The 18647-nt window shown below is 57.6% G+C and overlaps 1 protein-coding gene across 8 annotated transcripts in view; it reads left to right on the forward strand.

Annotated features, from left to right (window-relative positions):
- The window catches only part of ZMIZ1 (zinc finger MIZ-type containing 1), a 228790-nt gene extending 211243 nt beyond the window's left edge, over positions 1–17547 (forward strand). For 7 of the 8 annotated variants that reach the window (XM_074374299.1, XM_074374300.1, XM_074374301.1 and 4 more), the window contains 12 exons: positions 881–958; positions 1627–1801; positions 2339–2480; positions 2594–2804; positions 4028–4133; positions 5049–5209; positions 6074–6141; positions 6480–6548; positions 7031–7275; positions 8509–8675; positions 12076–12333; positions 13768–17547. In XM_074374299.1, the coding sequence (XP_074230400.1) occupies positions 881–958; positions 1627–1801; positions 2339–2480; positions 2594–2804; positions 4028–4133; positions 5049–5209; positions 6074–6141; positions 6480–6548; positions 7031–7275; positions 8509–8675; positions 12076–12333; positions 13768–13875 (1788 nt within the window). In that variant the 3' untranslated portion in view covers positions 13876–17547. The remainder of the gene's footprint in view (positions 1–880; positions 959–1626; positions 1802–2338; positions 2481–2593; positions 2805–4027; positions 4134–5048; positions 5210–6073; positions 6142–6479; positions 6549–7030; positions 7276–8508; positions 8676–12075; positions 12334–13767) is intronic. The other variant, XM_074374304.1, reaches the window with a different exon arrangement.
- Positions 17548–18647: the final 1100 nt, after the last annotated feature.

Here is an 18647-nt window from a genome sequence, read left to right on the forward strand (position 1 = left end):
AGATTTCTGGATGTGACCTCATGTGCTCAGAGCTGTGCATGCGGTGGCCGAAATAGGAGACTGGCTTTTCTTGGTTCCTGTTCTCATGGGGCTCAGAGATGCTTTCCCTTCTCCTTCTCTATTTATAGCACACACAGGATAACAATAACAGTGAAGGAAATACATTTTTTAAAGAAAAAGCACCTGCCCGAATATGTTAAGGTTTGATTGCAAACATTGTATCTAGGCATGTGGGCACAACTGCGTTGTATAGTTTTTACGTGTAGTTGTTATTGCAGTTGTAATTTTGAATCAGTTTCTTTCGCTTGACACGGAGTCATAAACATGTCACTTACAGCTACCGTCCCTGTGGTTTTCACTTTTAATGGCCGCCCGACATTCTGCTGGGAACTGTACCATATTTTATTGTTCTCTTTCTGTTGGACATTTGGGTTGTTTCTGAGTTTTCACTTTTGAAATAATACTATGGTGAATATCTTCAAGCACATAGCTCTTTCCTTCTTTGGAATTATTGTAAAGTGTGTCTGCAGGAATGAGGAAGACTCTGGAAATATTTTACACTTATTTACGAATGAATCATGCCCGCGTACATGACCACCCACCACATGGACTTACTGTTTTTACCCCAATTTCAGCACACTAGGTGCTGTGATTTTTATAAATTTGCTTAATTGGTAGCTATGGGCAGAGAGAGGCAAAACACTGACCACCGCAGTCACCTGCCCTACGCACCCAGCCACCCCCACCTCTCACCCCAGCACTGGGCCGGCCTCTTTAGCATCCCCTGTCCTCCTGGAAGATTTTCTTTTTGGGAGGGAGAGCGGGCTTCTGGGAGCTTTTTTGCCTTCCATTCATGGCATTGTTTATCTTGCTTTACCAGCCAGAGCAGTTTAATGGACAAAATAACACCTTCTCTGGAAGCAGCTACAGCAACTACAGCCAAGGGAACGTCAGTAGGGTATGTTCCAGTGTCCATCTTGGGAGTTATAACCCACACGTACTACATTAGAGGGGGCCTCACTTTTCCTGCCCCAGCCTCTCTGGACACGAGTAGGGTCGTCTACTCGGGGGCACAGAGATGCTTGGAGAATCTGCAGCCAAGATGAGTGGGCTGAGGATGAGTGTGGACCTGGCCAGTCCTGCAAAGTAGCAAGGCGAGGACTAAGCGAGGAAGGGAGAGGGGCTCCTGGAGATGCTCCATGCCTGACTCCACCTGGGGACCCCGGTGGGGTGGGGTGGGGATGAAGGATGTGGCCCGGGGCCACGATGTGGGCAGCGGGAGGCCGGGGCTTGTTCTAGCTTTCCTCTTCTCCCAGGATTGTATTAGGCCCGTCCCCCACCCCCTTGAGCCTGTGTCTCCATTGGTCAAATAGGCTGGGGACCCTGGTGCTGTGGCCCAAGTGAAGGGTGGGAGGCCCTTGCCAGGCCCGTCTGTCTTCTCATGGTGGCAGAGGCCTGAGTGCAGCCAGGATGGAGGAAGAGGTTTTCTTGGGAGACTCTCCTTCCTCGGGGGAGCAAGGGCCATAGCCCTGGGACCCTAGGGTGGGTGGGGTGTAGGTCCACAGCCGTGGCCTCTCCTTATTCCTGTGACCCCATAACCTACATGTGGTTTCTCTTTCCCTTCAGCCTCCTAGGCCGGTTCCTGTGGCAAATTACCCCCACTCACCTGTCCCAGGGAACCCCACCCCACCCATGACCCCCGGGAGCAGCATCCCCCCATACCTGTCCCCCAGCCAAGACGTTAAACCGCCCTTCCCTCCCGACATCAAGCCAAACATGAGTGCTCTGCCGCCACCCCCAGGTGAGTGCCCCACTCTCGCCCCCTCTCTGTCCAGCCACCCCACCTCCCCCTGCCACCCGGAAGTGGGCCAAGAGCCAAGGGGCTTGGAGGTTGGACTGACTTCCTGTGGAGGCTGGGCATGTGGAAAGGGCAGGAGGGTGTGAGAGCAGGCCTCCTTACCTCCCGCCTGAGCAGCTGGAGGCTGGGGAGGAAAGCAACTCTCAACTGTGGAAACGGGAGGGGAGGAGAAGCCAGGGGCTTCCAGAGCAGGGAGCAGGTCGAGGCAAGGGAAATGCATAGCTGGATGAGTAGGACGTGGGATGCAGGGGTGGTCAGGATGGGATCTGATGGACTGGAAGAAGCCAGGGGCCACCTGGTGTACCCTGAGCACACAGTCCAGCTGCTGTGGCCCTGATCACACACACGCCCAGAACATGTAGCCACGCATGCGTGCCGTGTGGGTGAGCGAATCCCACCCCTCCCACGGCCCCAGAGCCCATGCTCTCTGTGCGGGTGGCCAGGGGCTTGCGGCTCACTGGCGCCCCCACCCCCGCCCAGCCAACCATAACGACGAGCTGCGGCTTACGTTCCCCGTGCGGGACGGCGTGGTGCTGGAGCCCTTCCGCCTGGAGCACAACCTGGCCGTCAGCAACCACGTCTTTCACCTGCGGCCCACGGTCCACCAGACGCTGATGTGGAGGTGAGTGTCGGTGCATGGCACCGCCCAAGCCGGCTGGAGGCGGTCCCTGTGGTGACATGGAGGCCCCGGGCAGCACCCTCTTGGATCCACCCTGAGCCTCGCCCTGCCCCCAGGTCTGACCTGGAGCTGCAGTTCAAGTGCTACCACCACGAGGACCGGCAGATGAACACCAACTGGCCGGCCTCGGTGCAGGTCAGCGTGAACGCCACGCCCCTCACCATCGAGCGCGGCGACAACAAGACGTCCCACAAGCCCCTGCACCTCAAGCACGTGTGCCAGCCGGGCCGCAACACCATCCAGATCACCGTCACGGCCTGCTGCTGTGTGAGTGTGCGGGCGGGGCCCGAGATCCTCAGCCCCTCTGGGCCTCAGCCGTGCCCTGGGGTCTCCATCACCCCTCCCCACAACTCCCAGAGCGATCTTCAGAAGTACCCCAGAAATGTGCCGCTGTGTGCTCAAGGTTGTGTGATGAAATTCAGGCTCAAGTGGGCCTCCCAAGCTGCCGCGCTCTGACCTGAGGCTTGGCCTTTCCCTCTCGTACCGCCGCCTCCATCCTTCCTGCACACTCACCTCCACTTCCTTCTATAGCTCCTCCTTCTGGACATCATCCCCCGTGCCTAGTACCTTCTTCCACTGGAGAAGTTCTGTGTATCCCTCAAAGCTAGGCTCTGTTCATGCCTCATCTGCAAGGAATTTAATATTCTAATCACCTTTTCCCCCCAGGCCCAACTCCACCAAATCTGGAGTTAAATCCCTTCATCACCCAACCCTTCTGTCACAGAATCGTGTGTGTGTGTGTGTGTGTGTGTGTGTGTGTGTGTGTATTCTGAGTGTGTGCCCCTCTAACTTGTGGCTCATGGATCTAAGACCATGTCTGAGCCATGCTCCTGTCCCCCAAAATCAGGACCTGGCACACAGGGCTCACTTGGGGATTTGCATGGAAGTAGATTACCTGTCCTGCTCTGCTGATCTCCCTGGGGGAGAAGGAAGAGCTCTGATCCTGCCCTTATGAGGGTTGGGGCACCAAGACCAACTAAAGATAGGAGTCACAGGACTATGGATGCTTTCAGAGTGAGGAGCCTGTGGGAGTTTGTTGGCCTATGCAGTCCTAGAAGGCTTCCTGGAGGAGTGAAAACAGGATGACATCCTGTGGCAGGATGGGCAAAGGAGGCATGATGGGGAACAGCAGTGGGCAAGGGTAGGAAGTGAGGTGGCTCCCGTTCTAATGTCATGTGTCCCATAACCTCATCCTGGGTTTGTTTCAGTGTCAGAGTAAGCCTTGTTGGCCTAGACCAGTGGCAGCTATCCCCAGGTGGTGACCCCGGTCTGGGTCCCCCAGCTCACAGGTCCTAGGACACATCCTGGGCCTTGAGGGCTCTCTCCCAGGTCCCAGGGGACCCTCTCCTAGAGGGGCATCACCATGGACATGGGGCCCTTTCCTGCACTTGGCCCCTGGGGCAGGGGGGCAGCCTAGGCCTGCAGAGGCCCAGGTGGGCGGGCCGTGGGGGCCACGGGGCAGGGACCGAGCCTCCACTCTTTCTCGGCAGTCCCACCTCTTCGTGCTGCAGCTGGTCCACCGGCCCTCCGTGCGCTCTGTGCTGCAAGGCCTCCTCAAGAAGCGACTCCTGCCCGCAGAGCACTGTATCACGAAAAGTGAGTGGGGGCGTGGGGGCCAGAACCAGACCCCAGTCCCACCAGGTCCGTCATCCCCTGGCATGACACCACTGGGCCCTGAGTGTTCCCTGGCACTAGCTCCTCCTCCTCTCCCTCCACTGTTCCTCCTCTGGGGCTGTGGGGATGATCAGATGAGCACATGGTTCTATGAGCATAGGATGTGAGGAAGGTTAAAACAAAACGCCATAGTGTAGGTAAGCTAGGCAGGCTTCTTGGAAGAGGTGATCGCCAGGAAGGATGGGAGGAACTGCAGAAGGGGATTCTTCATCAGGAGCGAAGCACAAGGGTGGATTCCACACTGGCCCGCCCACCTCAACAGCCCAGGCTTGACCCTAGAGGGAGGGACTGGGCCCAGAGGCCCCGGTGCAGATGCTTGGTGGGGGCGCACCATGCAGGGAGGGGCACCACTGCTCCCCCTTCAGTTGTGCTTCACGTTACATCCCGAGCCCCAGAACGCCACCGGGTGGTTGTCCATTCTGGTTTCCACACTTGGAGAATTAAGTGCAGAAGCGCCTGATGGGGGGCTCTCCACTGACCCAGAAAATCAGTAAAGTGACAGACTAGGTTTCTGCAGGTTTTGCAGAAAGTCCTGCCTTCCCTGTGAAGGCAGGGCCTGTGCTGCAGAGACGGGGGCTGACGTGGCCACCTCCAGGGGCACATGAACTTCACACATGTACATGCAGGGTTATCATTCCAGAGTTCTGGGTGGCTCAGGGCCCCCGGCATGCCAAGCTCTGCTTCACCCTGGCTGGGGTGTGCTACATACCTATTCATGAGACCACCCCCCAGTGTTGGGGGGCATGGAGAACCAGGGTATGTTTCAACCACATGAGGCAGTGAGGGGTGTGCAGGACGGTCCTGCCCTCCTCATCCACCAGTGCCTCTGCCCCACAGTCAAGCGGAATTTCAGCAGCGTGGCTGCCTCGTCGGGCAACACAACCCTCAATGGGGAGGATGGCGTGGAGCAGACAGCCATCAAAGTGTCTCTGAAGTGCCCCATCACATTCCGGCGCATCCAGCTGCCTGCTCGAGGCCATGATTGCAAGCACGTCCAGGTGAGTGGTCCCAGGGAGCCGCCTGAAGTCTGACTGGCATGGCGAGGGGTAGGCTGGGGGGCAGCGGAGCCTGTCTCTGACCCCCAAAGGATGCCGTGGCCATCAGCACTGATTTCACTCACTTCCACCATCGCGTATCCTTTGAGCATCTTCCATGTGTGCTCAGAGCTAGGTTCCCAGGGGGCTGCAGGACTGGATTTAGACAGTCCCTGCCCTGGCAGATGCCAGATGCCAGCTGGAAATGCTGCACACACAGCCACCACGGCTGATGGGGAACCTGAAAGCAGGGCTCCCTCTGCCCGGTTCACTGCTGTGTCCCGAGGCCTTGCCCTGAGCAGGTGTTCAGGAAGTGGCTGTGGGATGAATGACTGTCACAGTCTGGTTGGCTGCAGCAGAGCATTGTGCAAATCCGGGCAGCCCGGGTGGGTGGGATTCACTGAGTCGGGGCTACTACAAGGCCAGGCCAGCCACACCCTCAGCCCCGCTCTCTCACATAATTGATGAGCTGGATAGTACGTGTCCTCCACGCTTGGGCTATCACAGGGCAGGATCGGTAAGGAGCAGCTGCAGGGGAACCAAGAAGGCTTCTCGGAGGCTGTGGGTCGTCTGAGGCGTGGGGGTGATACGAGGAGGGCTGGGCACAGACCTACTGGGACTCCACATGGCTGGTATGCTGTGTGCACAGCAGAAGATTGGCACAGTCATCACCCCACTCAACCCCCAGCCCTGAATTTCTCCATCACCTGTCTTGTTCCCTGGTGGGAGGTCTTCATGAGGGTCTCAGAGGCAGTGGTACCTGGATCTAGGTCATTTCTGAAAGCCCTGGTCTCATCTGTCTGTCTGTCTGTCTCCCGGCCTCTGCAGTGCTTTGACTTGGAGTCATACCTGCAGCTGAATTGCGAGAGAGGGACCTGGAGGTGTCCTGTGTGCAAGTGAGTCTCGCCCACCTCAGCGGGAGCTTCCTCTCCTGGCCGACGAGGGGAGGAGCTCGGCTGGCCTCCCTCGGGCCCTGTTCTTTGGGATCCAACCACTTCCATCTGCCCTAAAAGCAGAGAAGAGAACCCAAACACAGCAGAGGGGCTTGGATCACGGGGGCTGTGCACAGTCCCTTTGTATCAAGATACAACAAGGCGGTCCTCTCCTGTTGATGCCCCCAGTCGGAACCAGCAGCAGGGGCAGGGTCTCCTGGACACAGTGGGGAGGAGTGGGCTGTGCCCCCACCCCCTAGGATCGAGGAGCAAAGGCCAAGCCTTCCTCTCTCCTTTTCCAGTAAAACCGCTCTGCTCGAGGGCCTGGAAGTGGATCAGTACATGTGGGGCATCCTGAACGCCATCCAACAGTAAGTGGGCCTCCCCATGTTAGGGTGGGCAGGTGGGGGCGGGGCGGGAACACTGGCTTGGATTGCACAAGATGAGTGCCTGGATGTCCCTGTTACCCCATCCTCCACCGGGCTGGCAGACCACTTACCCACATCCCTCAGCTCTCTGCAAATTTGAGGACTTCTGTACCTGAACTTTCCGGAAAGGACTAAGCTCAGCCAGAGCAGGAAGCTGACAGTGTTTGCAACAGCAGCGGCTTGGGTGGAGGCCTTGGGGCCAGCTGCCCCATGCCCAGCCACTTGCTTTTCCTATAGCCTCAGTCTCCCCATCTCTCAAAAGATCTAAAACACCCCCACACCTCTGTCATATGCGGAGTGTGGTGGTGGGAAGTAGGGCAGAGGGAGCCTGGACCAGGACACCTCAGTGTCTGCCCAAGCTGGAGGCTTTGTGTCCAAAGCCCAGCGCCACAGAGCCTCAGCTCTGTCCCCTTGCTCCCCTGCAGCTCCGAGTTTGAAGAGGTCACCATCGACCCCACATGCAGCTGGCGGCCGGTGCCCATCAAGTCAGACCTACACATTAAGGATGACCCTGATGGCATCCCCTCCAAGCGATTCAAGACCATGAGTCCCAGCCAGATGATCATGCCCAATGTCATGGAGATGATCGCGGCCCTGGGCCCTGGCCCATCCCCCTATCCACTCCCACCTCCGCCGGGGGGCACCAACTCCAATGACTACAGCAGCCAAGGTGGGTGATATGGGACAAGGAGGGAGGAAGGAGTCCCACTGGGGGACACAGAATTTCTCGGATGGTAGCAGGTGCAGGGAGGGTATGATGTGAAGGTGCAGAGATAACACACCCCTAAAAAATCCTGCGTCACTGGACTTGGGGGCGTGGCAGCCCATGCAATGCCGTCTTCGACCCTTTCCACCCAGCCACCTGGTTCCATCCAGCCCTGTGGGTTGGCACCCAGCCGGGAGGGCATGAATGAGGAGCTGCTCCATGAGCCAGCCTCCTGCCTCTCCCATGCACCCTGTCCAGCCTCCTATCCTGAATCCTGGAACCCCTGTGCTGACAGGTGCCAAGCCTGAGGCCGTTAGAGTCCGCTTTGCTGGGGGCGCTAACACTACTCCCCCTGGAGTTCTTGGCCTTCCCGTGTTTCTCTCTGACATCTGTATACTGTCCCTGCCACTCTCCTACCCTTCCAGAGACAGAGTCTAGGGGCCTGGAGCTCCAGCTTCTGGCCACCAAGGTCACCATCACTGCCTTCTCACTCTCCGTGCTGCCCAGACCAAACTGTACCACACTGCCCTCGGTTCCTGGAAAGTGTCCACCCCACCTCAAACACAGGGGACGGCAGCCACCCACAGGATTCCTGCCTTTATGGGCTCCTGGATGATGAGAGGCCCGGAGAGGTTAGCCCACCTAGCCAGAGTCCCGCAGGATGCTGAGGGCCCCAGCTCTCCAGCATGCTGACCCTCTGAGTTCTTGCCACGGCCACGTGGTGGAGGGAGCAGCAGCTGGAGAGCTGGCTTCTGATGGTGCCATCTTGAGTTTGAAACAGCTTTCTTCATGGACTTGGCAGATCCTGACCCTTTCCCTGGGTCTGGGTCATCCCAGTGACAAAGTGCTGCCTCAGGGGCTGTGGGGGGCAGGTCTGGGGGGCTAGCTCAGCAGATCCTGTGGAAGGCTCAGACTTGGGCCTCATCCTACATCCCCGCTGCCCACAGTCTTCTGGCCCACCCTTCTCCCCCTCTGCCCTGCCCATAGCTGGAGAACAGCCCCCACCCTGGAGTGCCAGGGCCCACAGGAGAAGGCTGCATCACTGCCCCACTGCACAGCCCGGAAGCCTGAGGCTCCAGGAGCCGACTCCAGCCTCTTGGGAGGAGGGATTTGGTTCTTAATTTATACACTGTGTACCCTGGGGGTGGCCATCTTCCCTCTGGGTGACACCCTTTTTCCAAACCCATCTTGTTCCAGGCAACAACTACCAGGGCCACGGCAACTTTGACTTCCCCCATGGGAACCCTGGCGGGACGTCCATGAACGACTTCATGCACGGGCCCCCCCAGCTCTCCCACCCCCCAGACATGCCCAACAACATGGCTGCCCTTGAGAAGCCCCTCAGTCACCCCATGCAGGAAACTGTGAGTACCTCTCCCTCGCCGACGCCCTCCAGCCTCTGTACGGGGCTGACAGGGACAGAGGGCTCCACCTGGACCTCTCCAATGTTCACCTCATACCCTCCCAAGCAAAGGGGAGGACTGAGAATTGAGTCTCCAGGAGTGGGCGGCCTGACTGATTCTGGGTCATGGCCTATCAGCGTTCTTGGACTCGGCTGTTTCATTCACCTCAGACATCAGATTCTCAGGAGATGGGGGAAACTTCAGGCTCTTACCTGTGCCCACACTGCATACATACACACATGTGCACACCCCACACACACAGGCCCACACACCCCCATACACCCCACACATGTCCCCACCGCCACACACATGCACACATACCATGCCCTCTCTCCCCGCCTTACACACACTCTTACACTGACTTACTTTAGCTCCATCCATCCATCTAGAATTTTGTCCCAAACCCAGGCACTTACTCCCCAGGGGTCTGAATCTTCCAGGTATCACCTCTTCCTGCAGAAAGAAACGTTGGGAAGTCTACTTACCTAGACAGTATTCACTTTTTCGTCCTATTTCACATGTTAACACACCCTGTGTTGCTGAGAAAGCACCTTCAGGTAAGGTGTCCTGTGCTGTCCAGAGGTCTTCTCTTCCTGTGGCCCCCACGGCCATGATGGGAGCCCTGGCTACCTCCTGAGTCCTCACCTAGGGAGCACTCCCAGCCATGCCTTGTGCCATGTGTAAGCAGACACAGGCCTCGTGCTAATGGAGCAAAAGTTCTGGCAGTGCCTGGATGGATGGATAACAGTTGGGGCTTTGGGGAAACCAAGGCCCAAGGGCTAAAATCTGAGGCCTCAGTCATTCCTTCTGTCCCTGGTCTCTTATCCTAGCAGGAAGGCAAATCCCTGAGGGCTTGGCAGTGGGTCTTGGGCCACAGCAGCCAGAAAGAAGGCTCCAGGGTCTTGCCAGTGCCTGGCAGTGGGGTTAGGGGGCCTCTGCCCAAGGGCACCTCTCCAAGCCCCCCCATCCTCCACCACACGCCCTGGAAAGAAGGGGCATGCGTTCCCCACACCTGATGTGGAGTTGGCTCCGCCCCTGGGCCGGGGACTGTCCTGCACGCCAGAGCTACCTGTTCTCAGCCAGAGTGACTGTTAACCAGAAGGACTCTAGGTGAAGGGCACTGCGGCAGCTTTCCTGAGGGACCCCAGAATGCCAAATTGGAAATAGCTGCTTTTACAGGCCTTTGGCCATATTTTTGCAAGTTATTTTATGCCCCATGGGGCTTCCAACTTTTGGAGGCCTCTCCTGGCCTCCTTCCCCAGCCTTGCTCCCTAGGACATCAACATCCCACGCCCGGGAGTCACCCAGATCACACTCCTCTACACGTTCCCACGGCGCCTCCCGAGTCCTCACAGTTCCCAGCACTGCAAGACAGTGGCGGGAGTGCTGTATGCTCCCTGTGTCCGATAGACTTTCTCCTGCCTTGTTAGCCCTGCCACCTGGGGCCTTTGCAGAGAGACTTAAGCCTGTGAGCTGACCGCACAGCCCCCCAGGATGCTCCCTAGATATGCAGTGTCCTTCTCCATCTCTAGGCTTTCACTCTATAGTATCTGGATCCAGAGTACAGCTGCGTAAGGGGGAGGAGGTGGCGGGTACAGTCCCAGATAAACATTCCCCACACCTGCCGGACCCCAGCAGCCTGACCCAGCTGAGCATGAGACTAGGAAGGGTTTCCATGTGTGCACGGATGGGCAAGAGGGCTCCAGCCAGGCCCTGGTCACTCAAGGACTCTTCCATGCCAGGTGGGAGGGTGACAGGTACATCAGCAGGTCCCAGAGAGCACCTGCTCCTCCAGGTTCTGAGACATTCCAGCAAGACGTCAGGGCCAAAGGGGAGGGCAGTTGTGTCAGCAAATCTGGGGACTGTCAGTCCAGGGCTGGGCTGCTCCAAGAGTGTGGAGCCCCTCCCTGCCCCACTACTTCCCAGAATGGGCACTGTAGAGCATCACAGGCATGGGTGAGAGCCTTAGACTGGCCTCATACTTACAGCTGTGGTGGCCATCCCTCCAGCCTCTCCTGGTCCCTCTTACTTCATATGCATCCCACATGTGGTCCCACAGGGTCACCAACCCCACGGTGGTGCAGTCATCCCCTATTCTCAGGGCCCGGGCTAGAGGGGCGTTGTGTTGTGTGGGGCCACCTGGACCATGGGCAGAGGCCAGCCCACAGCACGGCCTGGGGAGCAGCTTTCAGGAGAATCAGGAAGAGGAACTAAGGTCTGAAGAGTATTAGGGATGGCATGGCTGCCATTTCCAAACCCACAAAGAAAGGAAGTGTCAGTGTTTCTGTGTGGCCCAGAAGACGGGGCAGGGAGGAGGATACTGGAAGACTAAGGAGATATGTGGTCACCAGGCTGCTGGGTCTGAGTGAGCTGCCTGACCAGTCAGTGAGCTCCCTTCACCTGCCGAGTGCAGTGGGGCTGGGGGTCCGTCAGGGATGCTGGGAGTGGGATGAGGGCTTGGACTCGGCCTTTCAGTCTGAGATCTGAATGCCGAAGGCTGCTGAGGCAGCACACAGATTGGCAGGGGAAGTTAAAGTGTCTCCCACCCTGTGTCCCCTGCCTGCCCACCCGGGAGTTTATCTGTGAGAGAAGCACGCCTGCCCCAGCATCGAGGCACTCCGTTGGTGGCCTCGTGCCCAGGGTGGTGTGTCCAGGTGCCTGCCAATCCTTACCACGCTGTGGGTGTGGCCTGGCACTGCCTAGGTGGGTGGCCAGCAGGAAGGGTCTAGCAGGACTCAGTAGCCCTGGCTCTGCCCCTCTGACTTGGGCTCATTTCGTCTTACCCAGGGGCAGCAGGCAGAGCTTGCACTGAGGCCCCGGCTACCACTGGAGCCTGCGTGCCCGGTGTCACCCCCAGCCCAGGGCCCACGTCGGGGCACAGACCCCCCTCCCTGAGCTGCACGCCTGCCCCATGCTGTCGTCCGTGTCTGCTCTCCGCCGCCCCACGCCGCCAGCAGCACTCCCGCCCGCCTCCCTGCTCCCTGGAAACATGCCCATTTCGCTTCTCCATCCTGCCCTCACTGTTGTTCATTGTGCTGGTGTCCGGGCGAGGGAGGCAGAGGGGCTCCCAGGGGCCTGGACCCCGCTCTCATGTCTCTGCTTGTCTCAGAGCCCCTGGCCGCCTCCCTCCCGGCCCCACGCAGCCTCTGAGCCCCCTTGACTGACGGTTTAGGGGGGAGGACTTTTTTTGTTTGTTTCTCTGCACCCAAAAAAAAAAAAGGCATTCAGCTGTGTAAAGGGGTGGCTTTGTTTTGGGGGTTTGTTATTTTCCTGGTTTTGTTTGGTTTTCATTTCTCCAGGCATCTCGTCGCTGTACCTCGTCACCTCACCTTTCTTTTTCCTGCTCTCTCCTCCTCCACAGATGCCACACGCTGGCAGTTCTGACCAGCCCCATCCCTCCATACAACAAGGTTTGCACGTCCCACACCCCAGCAGCCAGTCAGGGCCTCCATTACATCACAGTGGGGCTCCTCCTCCTCCTTCCCAGCCTCCCCGGCAACCGCCACAGGCCGCTCCCAGCAACCATCCACACAGCGACCTGACCTTTAACCCCTCCTCAGCCTTAGAGGGTCAGGCCGGAGCGCAGGGAGCGTCCGACATGCCGGAGCCTTCGCTGGATGTAAGTTGGGGTCACCACGTGCCTTGGCCTGGGGCTAGGCCTGGCACTGGGACCTGCCCGAGAGCAGGGGTGGGTGTTAAGGGCCCGAGGCCCAGGGTGGAGGACGTATAGCCGTGAGGGGGTGGGGGTGTGGAGGGTGGGCCCCGCCAACCTGCCTGCCCTGACTCCAGAACCAGGGAACCCCACAGTGGGCAAGCCTCACCGAGGGTCCTAGCATCCCCTCCCTGACCCCGCCGACTCCGTCCCCGTCCCCTCAGCCACAGTCCTGCAGCCCAGCCCTGCCCCGCCTCCCCCTAGGTCTCCATGGCGTCCCTCTGGGCAGGTTTTGGAGGCAGCACAGGAGGGTCCCCGCTCTTCCTCCCACCTCCCCTCCCCCTCCCCCCACATCGGCTTGCCATCTCCGCGTCTGCCACACTCTCTGGCCCAAGGCAAGGGAGGGCCTGGAGGGACAGGGTCCCTCTGTCTGTCTTGCTGGTGTATGTCTGTCTCCAGTTTCTAGTCTGTGTGTTGTCATGCCCTGTGCTTCTGCTCGCTCCATCGCTCACTCTAAGAGGCCCCTGTGTAGGGGACAGTAGGATCGGCCTCGGGTCACGCTGGAGGGGGTGACCGAGGCGGAAGTGGGCAGCTGAGATTCAGGGGTCACCCCCCTTGAGAACTGAATGGTCTTGAAGGTGGGGGCGGGGGACACTGACTGATGGGTGCTGGGCAGCTGGCCAGGGCTGCCAGGGAAGAACATAACATCTGCCCCTCCTGTCACTCACCCCAAGGCCCTGGATTCCCAGAGAGGAGGCATCCCTCTCCTCAGTCACTCCTGCCCTTCACATCCCAGCCCCACTGTCACCCTTGGCCCCAGCAGTGTCAGAGTCTCTGTGGTGAATCGGGTTCACTCGGCTTTCTGGCCGTCTTAGATTCTTACCCAACTCTCTTCCCCAGCCCAGACCAGGGCAAGAGACCAAAGCTTCAGGGACCTCACGGTGGAGGGCTAGTCTAGCCTCTGCCCAGGGGCACAGGGAGCAACACTGCTACTGGCCAGCCAGCCAAGAGCGGGGAGCTCTCGGGAGAGGTGCAGGGTCAGGGGAGCCACAGGGACCGCCCAGCCTGATGTGCAAAGCTGCATGATTTCTGCTGGGAAGCTGAGTGACCTGCAGCTCCCCGTGGCGGGGTCTAAGGAATGCTCTATTCAAGATGAAGCCTCTTGGGTCCTTTCCACGGAACTGATGGGCGGAGGGGCCCTCTCTCCCAGGCTCGAAGTAAGCACGGTGGCCCAGATGCACCTGGGGGCCGCCAGCACTGGTAGTTTCCCCTGTCTGGGCCAGGGTCCCAGGAGACAGGTAGGGGGCGAACGGACAGGCCTGGGGTGCCCTGCCTCCCTCGCCCTGGGCCGGCTCGGCCCTCAGCCGACACCTCATCTGGGCTTCTGTGCTTCTTTTCCAGCTTCTTCCAGAACTCACAAACCCTGACGAGCTCCTCTCGTACCTGGACCCCCCTGACCTGCCGAGCAATAGTAACGATGACCTCCTGTCTCTCTTTGAGAACAACTGAAGCCCACCCCTCCATCAGGGCCGCCCCTCCCCACGCGGCCCCCTCCCCCGTCTGCCCCACACACCCTTTCCCGCCGGGAGCCCCTGCCCTCGGACCACCCCGCCGCGGCCATCTCAGAGCGCAGGGGGAGGGAGGGTGCGCTGCGGACGCGGCGTGGGTTTGGAGCCCATGCCCAGAGCAGGCCCCGAAGATGACCCTCCAGACGGGGAGCCAGCCAGGGAGGGGGCACACACTGATGGTGGCTTCCAGATGACCCTCCGGCGCCCCACCAGGGTCTTCCAGTTTCTAAACTGTAACCTGGCCTCCCTGCTTCCTGGCCCAGAGCCACCTCCAAGTGACTGTGAACCTGAGGGAGGGCCCCCCAGACCCTGGCGGCCCCGAGCCTTGGAGGAACAGCGGTGGTTGGCGGAAGTGAGAACGGCCTGCCCACCATCACCACCACCCCCCACCACAGAAAAGCACAAACCTCTGGGAAAGAGAACTCTCAGGGGCCAAGGCTGTCACTTGGACCCCTGCCCTCTAAGCCAGGATACCCTGTAAAACATTCTCAGAAAGCAGAGAAAAAGGACAAGATTCTGTGTTTGGGAGAGGGTGAGCCATTCCTGGTTGGGGACCGGTGGGAAAGGGGGTCAGGGCCTCCTCAGAGCCAGGATGGCTCCACAACCTTTGAACTCAGGCTAGGGCCCAGCCTTGAGGGGGCAGAGAGAGAAGGAACCGAGCTGAAATTACTGTGCCCTTAGTTGGGGGCGGGGGTGGGGTATGTGCCGCCAGGCAGAGTTGGAGTCCAATAGAAACAGCAACTTATAACTTTGCTCCAAGCCACTCCCTGTTTTTAAACGACAGCAACTTAAAGCTACAAAGTCATCTGGAGAAAAGGAACATTGGACTTGGACAGCAAGCAAACCATTTCTCTCCACGTGTTCTGTTTCCTTCCTCCTGCTCCCCCTCCCCACATCTCCAGGACTGTTACGTGGGACACCCACTTCCCTCTGTCCTGGTTCCCCTTCGTCCACCCAGACGGCAAGGTGGTGGTGGAAAGGCAGGGCGTACGCGGGCTCAGCCGCAGGAACCCAGGCATTGCTATCTCTCTGGCCCTTTCGTCTGGTCTGGTCTGCCCCTCTGCTCGAGGCCGCCCCTCCCCGACTCCAGCCCAGTCCGTTGCCGCCTGTGCCAGGATGTACCCTCGAGCATTGCGTGGTGTTTCTGTGGCTGTCTCAGATGCCGCACTTGGCTGCCGTCTCTCCTTCCCTCTGTGTCCCTCTGCCCCCAAAAGCTTAGCCCACACTCCTGCTCCAGCAGAAGCAGCCTCTGCTTCACTCCATCCGGCTTACTGCTCGTTGTCAGTCTCCCGGGTAGCTTTTGGTGCGTGTTTTGCTCCATGCTCCTCTGTGCTCCCCAGAGCCGCGTGGCCTGTGATGCTGCCGGGCCATCAGGTTGCTTGGGTCCCCTCGGTAAATTTGTCACGCCCCTCCCTGCTGCTGCCCAGGGCCCTCGCCTGCTCCCCCATCCACTGTCTGTTGTCAGTCTCCGTCTCCCTTTCTGTTGGGGGCGGGGATCCCCAGCACTCCTCTGGATTTGACCGGAACGATGGCCTCAGCTGTTGAGTTCCAGTCACTCTACCAGACGGCCTGGCACAAGGTTTTCTGCAGGAAGGCTGCCATCGTCCCATCCCCGCCCCTTTTCCTTTGTCCCCCTTGTCGAGGTTTTTCAAACAGCGTGGTGTTCCGTATGCAAATCAATTATTTTAAGAATTGCTTTTGTAAATACCTTTGTGAATATTTTAGTATTGTCTTTGATAATATTCAACATTTTCATGACCTGGTTATAGCCTTTGCTGGTGTTTTTAAAATACCTTGACTCAACGACAAAGACCGAGTCCCTTTTTTTAAAAAAAAAAACAACAAACAAAAACAAAAAAGCAACCAGGGCCATTTGTACAGATGAAGGGACAAGAGCATGGGTGGCTGTACCGTGAGTTAGAAGACCAGGTCACCCACTGTTTAGAGCCATCCCCAGTTGGCTGGTGGTAGCATGTGGCCGTCTTTGCCCCAGCAGGTGGCCACGTTCTGTGTCAGGCCATCTGGGAATGTTCCGCCCCAGACAGACTTACAGATGCCTTCCTTGGAAGTTCCCGCCTCCTGCCATGCCACTTCTTCTCAGAAAGGCCTGGGGTCCGTTCTGGTTCTTACTGGGGTGTCCCCACTCTGCTCACCGACCTACCCACAGCTTTCTAGTGCAGAGGGTCGACATGCTCCCCCCAGCCCAGGCTCCAGGCACCTCCCTCAACCAACTCTGAGGAAACCATGGGCTTGGCACCCGAGGCAGGTTTCCTGGGTCCCCTCCCAAGCGAGCCTCCACCAGCAAGTTCAGCAAAGAGCTTTCCAGAACCGTGGTGCCTGAAGCCCGCGCTCTTCCAGAGCGGTTTTGGAGCCAGGCCAAGGGGAGCGGGTGGCATCAAAGCATCCGGGGCTGGAGCAGACCCCAGCTGGTGACACTTTCAGGTGACGACAGCCTCCCCAAGCAGGGGCGTTTCTGAACTCTGGGGAGATGCTTCCCTGATCCTTTCGGATGACTACTCGGAGCCATAAGTAACCTCAGCAAAAACAATGCCTCAGCAAGTCACTTCTCCATGACAAGCACCCACCCAGGCCACAGGCATGTTTCTGCCCCGACCCGACAGGATGGATGGGGCGCCGGCTGGCAGGCGGGAAGGCCCAGGTACAAGCAATCCCCCCATCTTCTTGGTTTGAAGCTTTACCCGTGTATCATGTTCCTTGTAGCCATTTTTATTTTTTAAGAAACTTCTAATACTTTCTCCCTAACGGAAGCCCTGAACCCCCAGAGCGCGACACGTCTGCTCCCTCGGCCTGACCTACCCAGACAGGGCGACGTCGGCGGCAGCGACTCAAGGGACGTGTGTACATATGTAAATGGGAAATAGAGACATGTTAACAGATGCATTCATTTCCCTCGGAATGTGTATTGTTTTTATTTTACGGAACAAAACAAAACAAAAAAAAAAAAGGCTTGGAATTCCATCTTAATGTGGAAAAACTAGATCCTGTCTGTTAGTGTATGTGAGGTCTCTCTCCGCATCTGTCTCCTGTAATATACTCTGACTCTGTGTGGAAAGGAATTTTTGTTCCATTTTGTTTTTATTTTACCTACATGTACTATTTAGCTTCAGTGTACTAGTCCTGCCACCTGTGTATTTTTAGGGTGCTATGGAAATAATGAAAAGAAACGGGGATTTCAGAAGAAAATTGTAACCAAATTCATACTTTGTATAATTTTTGATATCATGATCGCAGGTGATTCCCACGTACACACATGAACACACCCACAGTGCAGCCCGAAGTAACTTCCCACAGCAACCATCATTGTGTACATCTCTGTACAATGCAATCATTTCATACTTTAAACTGGTCAGAAAACTAATTGTGATTTCTAGTCTTGCAAAGCTGTATGTAGTTAGATAATGTGACAACCTCTAATATTTATCTAATAAATATGTATTCAGATGAAACCTGTATATTAGGTGTTCATGTGGTTATTTTGTATTTAAAGATCAAATTATTTGACTATTGCTAGACATTTCTATACTCTGTTGTAACACTGAGGTATCTCATTTGCCCATGTTAATTTTTTTCTAAATAAATGGACAAAAACGAAGGTTTGGCGAATTAGCTATTTTGTGAATGTTAAGGAGTGGTTTGGGTGTTTCTGTTTTGGCTTTTAAACCACCACCCCTGCCCAATCAGCCTGGAAAAAAAAAAATGCTGTCAGGTGCTTAGCGTCTTAAGTTGGAGGCGCCCCAGCCACAGGTGTCCCTGGAAGAGGCCTCGGAACCTGGGTCAGGTGACTGTTCAGAGCCCAGTGCCCTCACCTCCTGGTGGGCCCCGGTCACCAGCAGGCCCTGGGCCTGGTGATGGGATGGACAGGCAGGAAGGGAGAGGTCCCTGAACTGGGCCAGGCCCTGTGTGGGGTGTTGGGAACTCAGACCAAACGTGACTCAGGGAGGGTGCACTGTGCTGGCTGGGCTCTGCTAGTGAGCCCCTTTGGATTCTCTGGGCTTAGGAACAGGAATCTATTCATGTCAACATGGCCACTCCTGTTGACCATCTCTCTGGCCAACCCACTCCTCAGCACCCCTGCCTGCCTTCTCCTCCAAAGGAACCTTGGGTCTTCCCTTGCCAGTGACTGCAATTTACATAGGATTCTCTGCTACAGCCCCTGCTCAGGCCCCGGTTCTAACAGTCCTTACAGCCTCAGACACAAATGACTGCCCTTCCTGTGTCTCCTCCTGAACTTTGGGGAAGTGAATCTGATTCTCAGAGCCTACCAGCCACTGCCGCCGTCCCCTTTACTCAGCTCTGGCCTCAGGGGACAGGAGAAAAGCAAATGTGGCTGTTGTGGGCCCCCCACCCCCACAGAGACTGGGTGAGAGCAAGTCCAAAGAAGGAAGTGGGGGCTGGCCAGCGCCCCAAAATGTGTCCCCGGAGTATGTGTGTGTGTGTGGGAATGCGTGTCAGGAGAGGGTGAAGGTCTGCGTGTGAGCGGGTGTATGTATGCAGGACTGAGCCAGGAGGGTGCCGGTGTCACCAGCCATGGAAATGCCTGTGGGGAATTGGGGGCCTGGAAGTCCCCCGCCTCTGGGGCTTCTCCAAGGTGGCCAGTTTCTCTTTCGGGGAGATGTGAGGGGAGAAGGAGAATTTATATTAAAAATGAAAGCCTGTGGTCATCACCTTCTGCCAGCATCACAGGGCAGGAGG

This window comes from Camelus bactrianus, chromosome 11 (genome assembly GCF_048773025.1).
Source record: "Camelus bactrianus isolate YW-2024 breed Bactrian camel chromosome 11, ASM4877302v1, whole genome shotgun sequence".
In the NCBI taxonomy this organism is placed as follows: Eukaryota; Metazoa; Chordata; class Mammalia; order Artiodactyla; family Camelidae; genus Camelus; species Camelus bactrianus.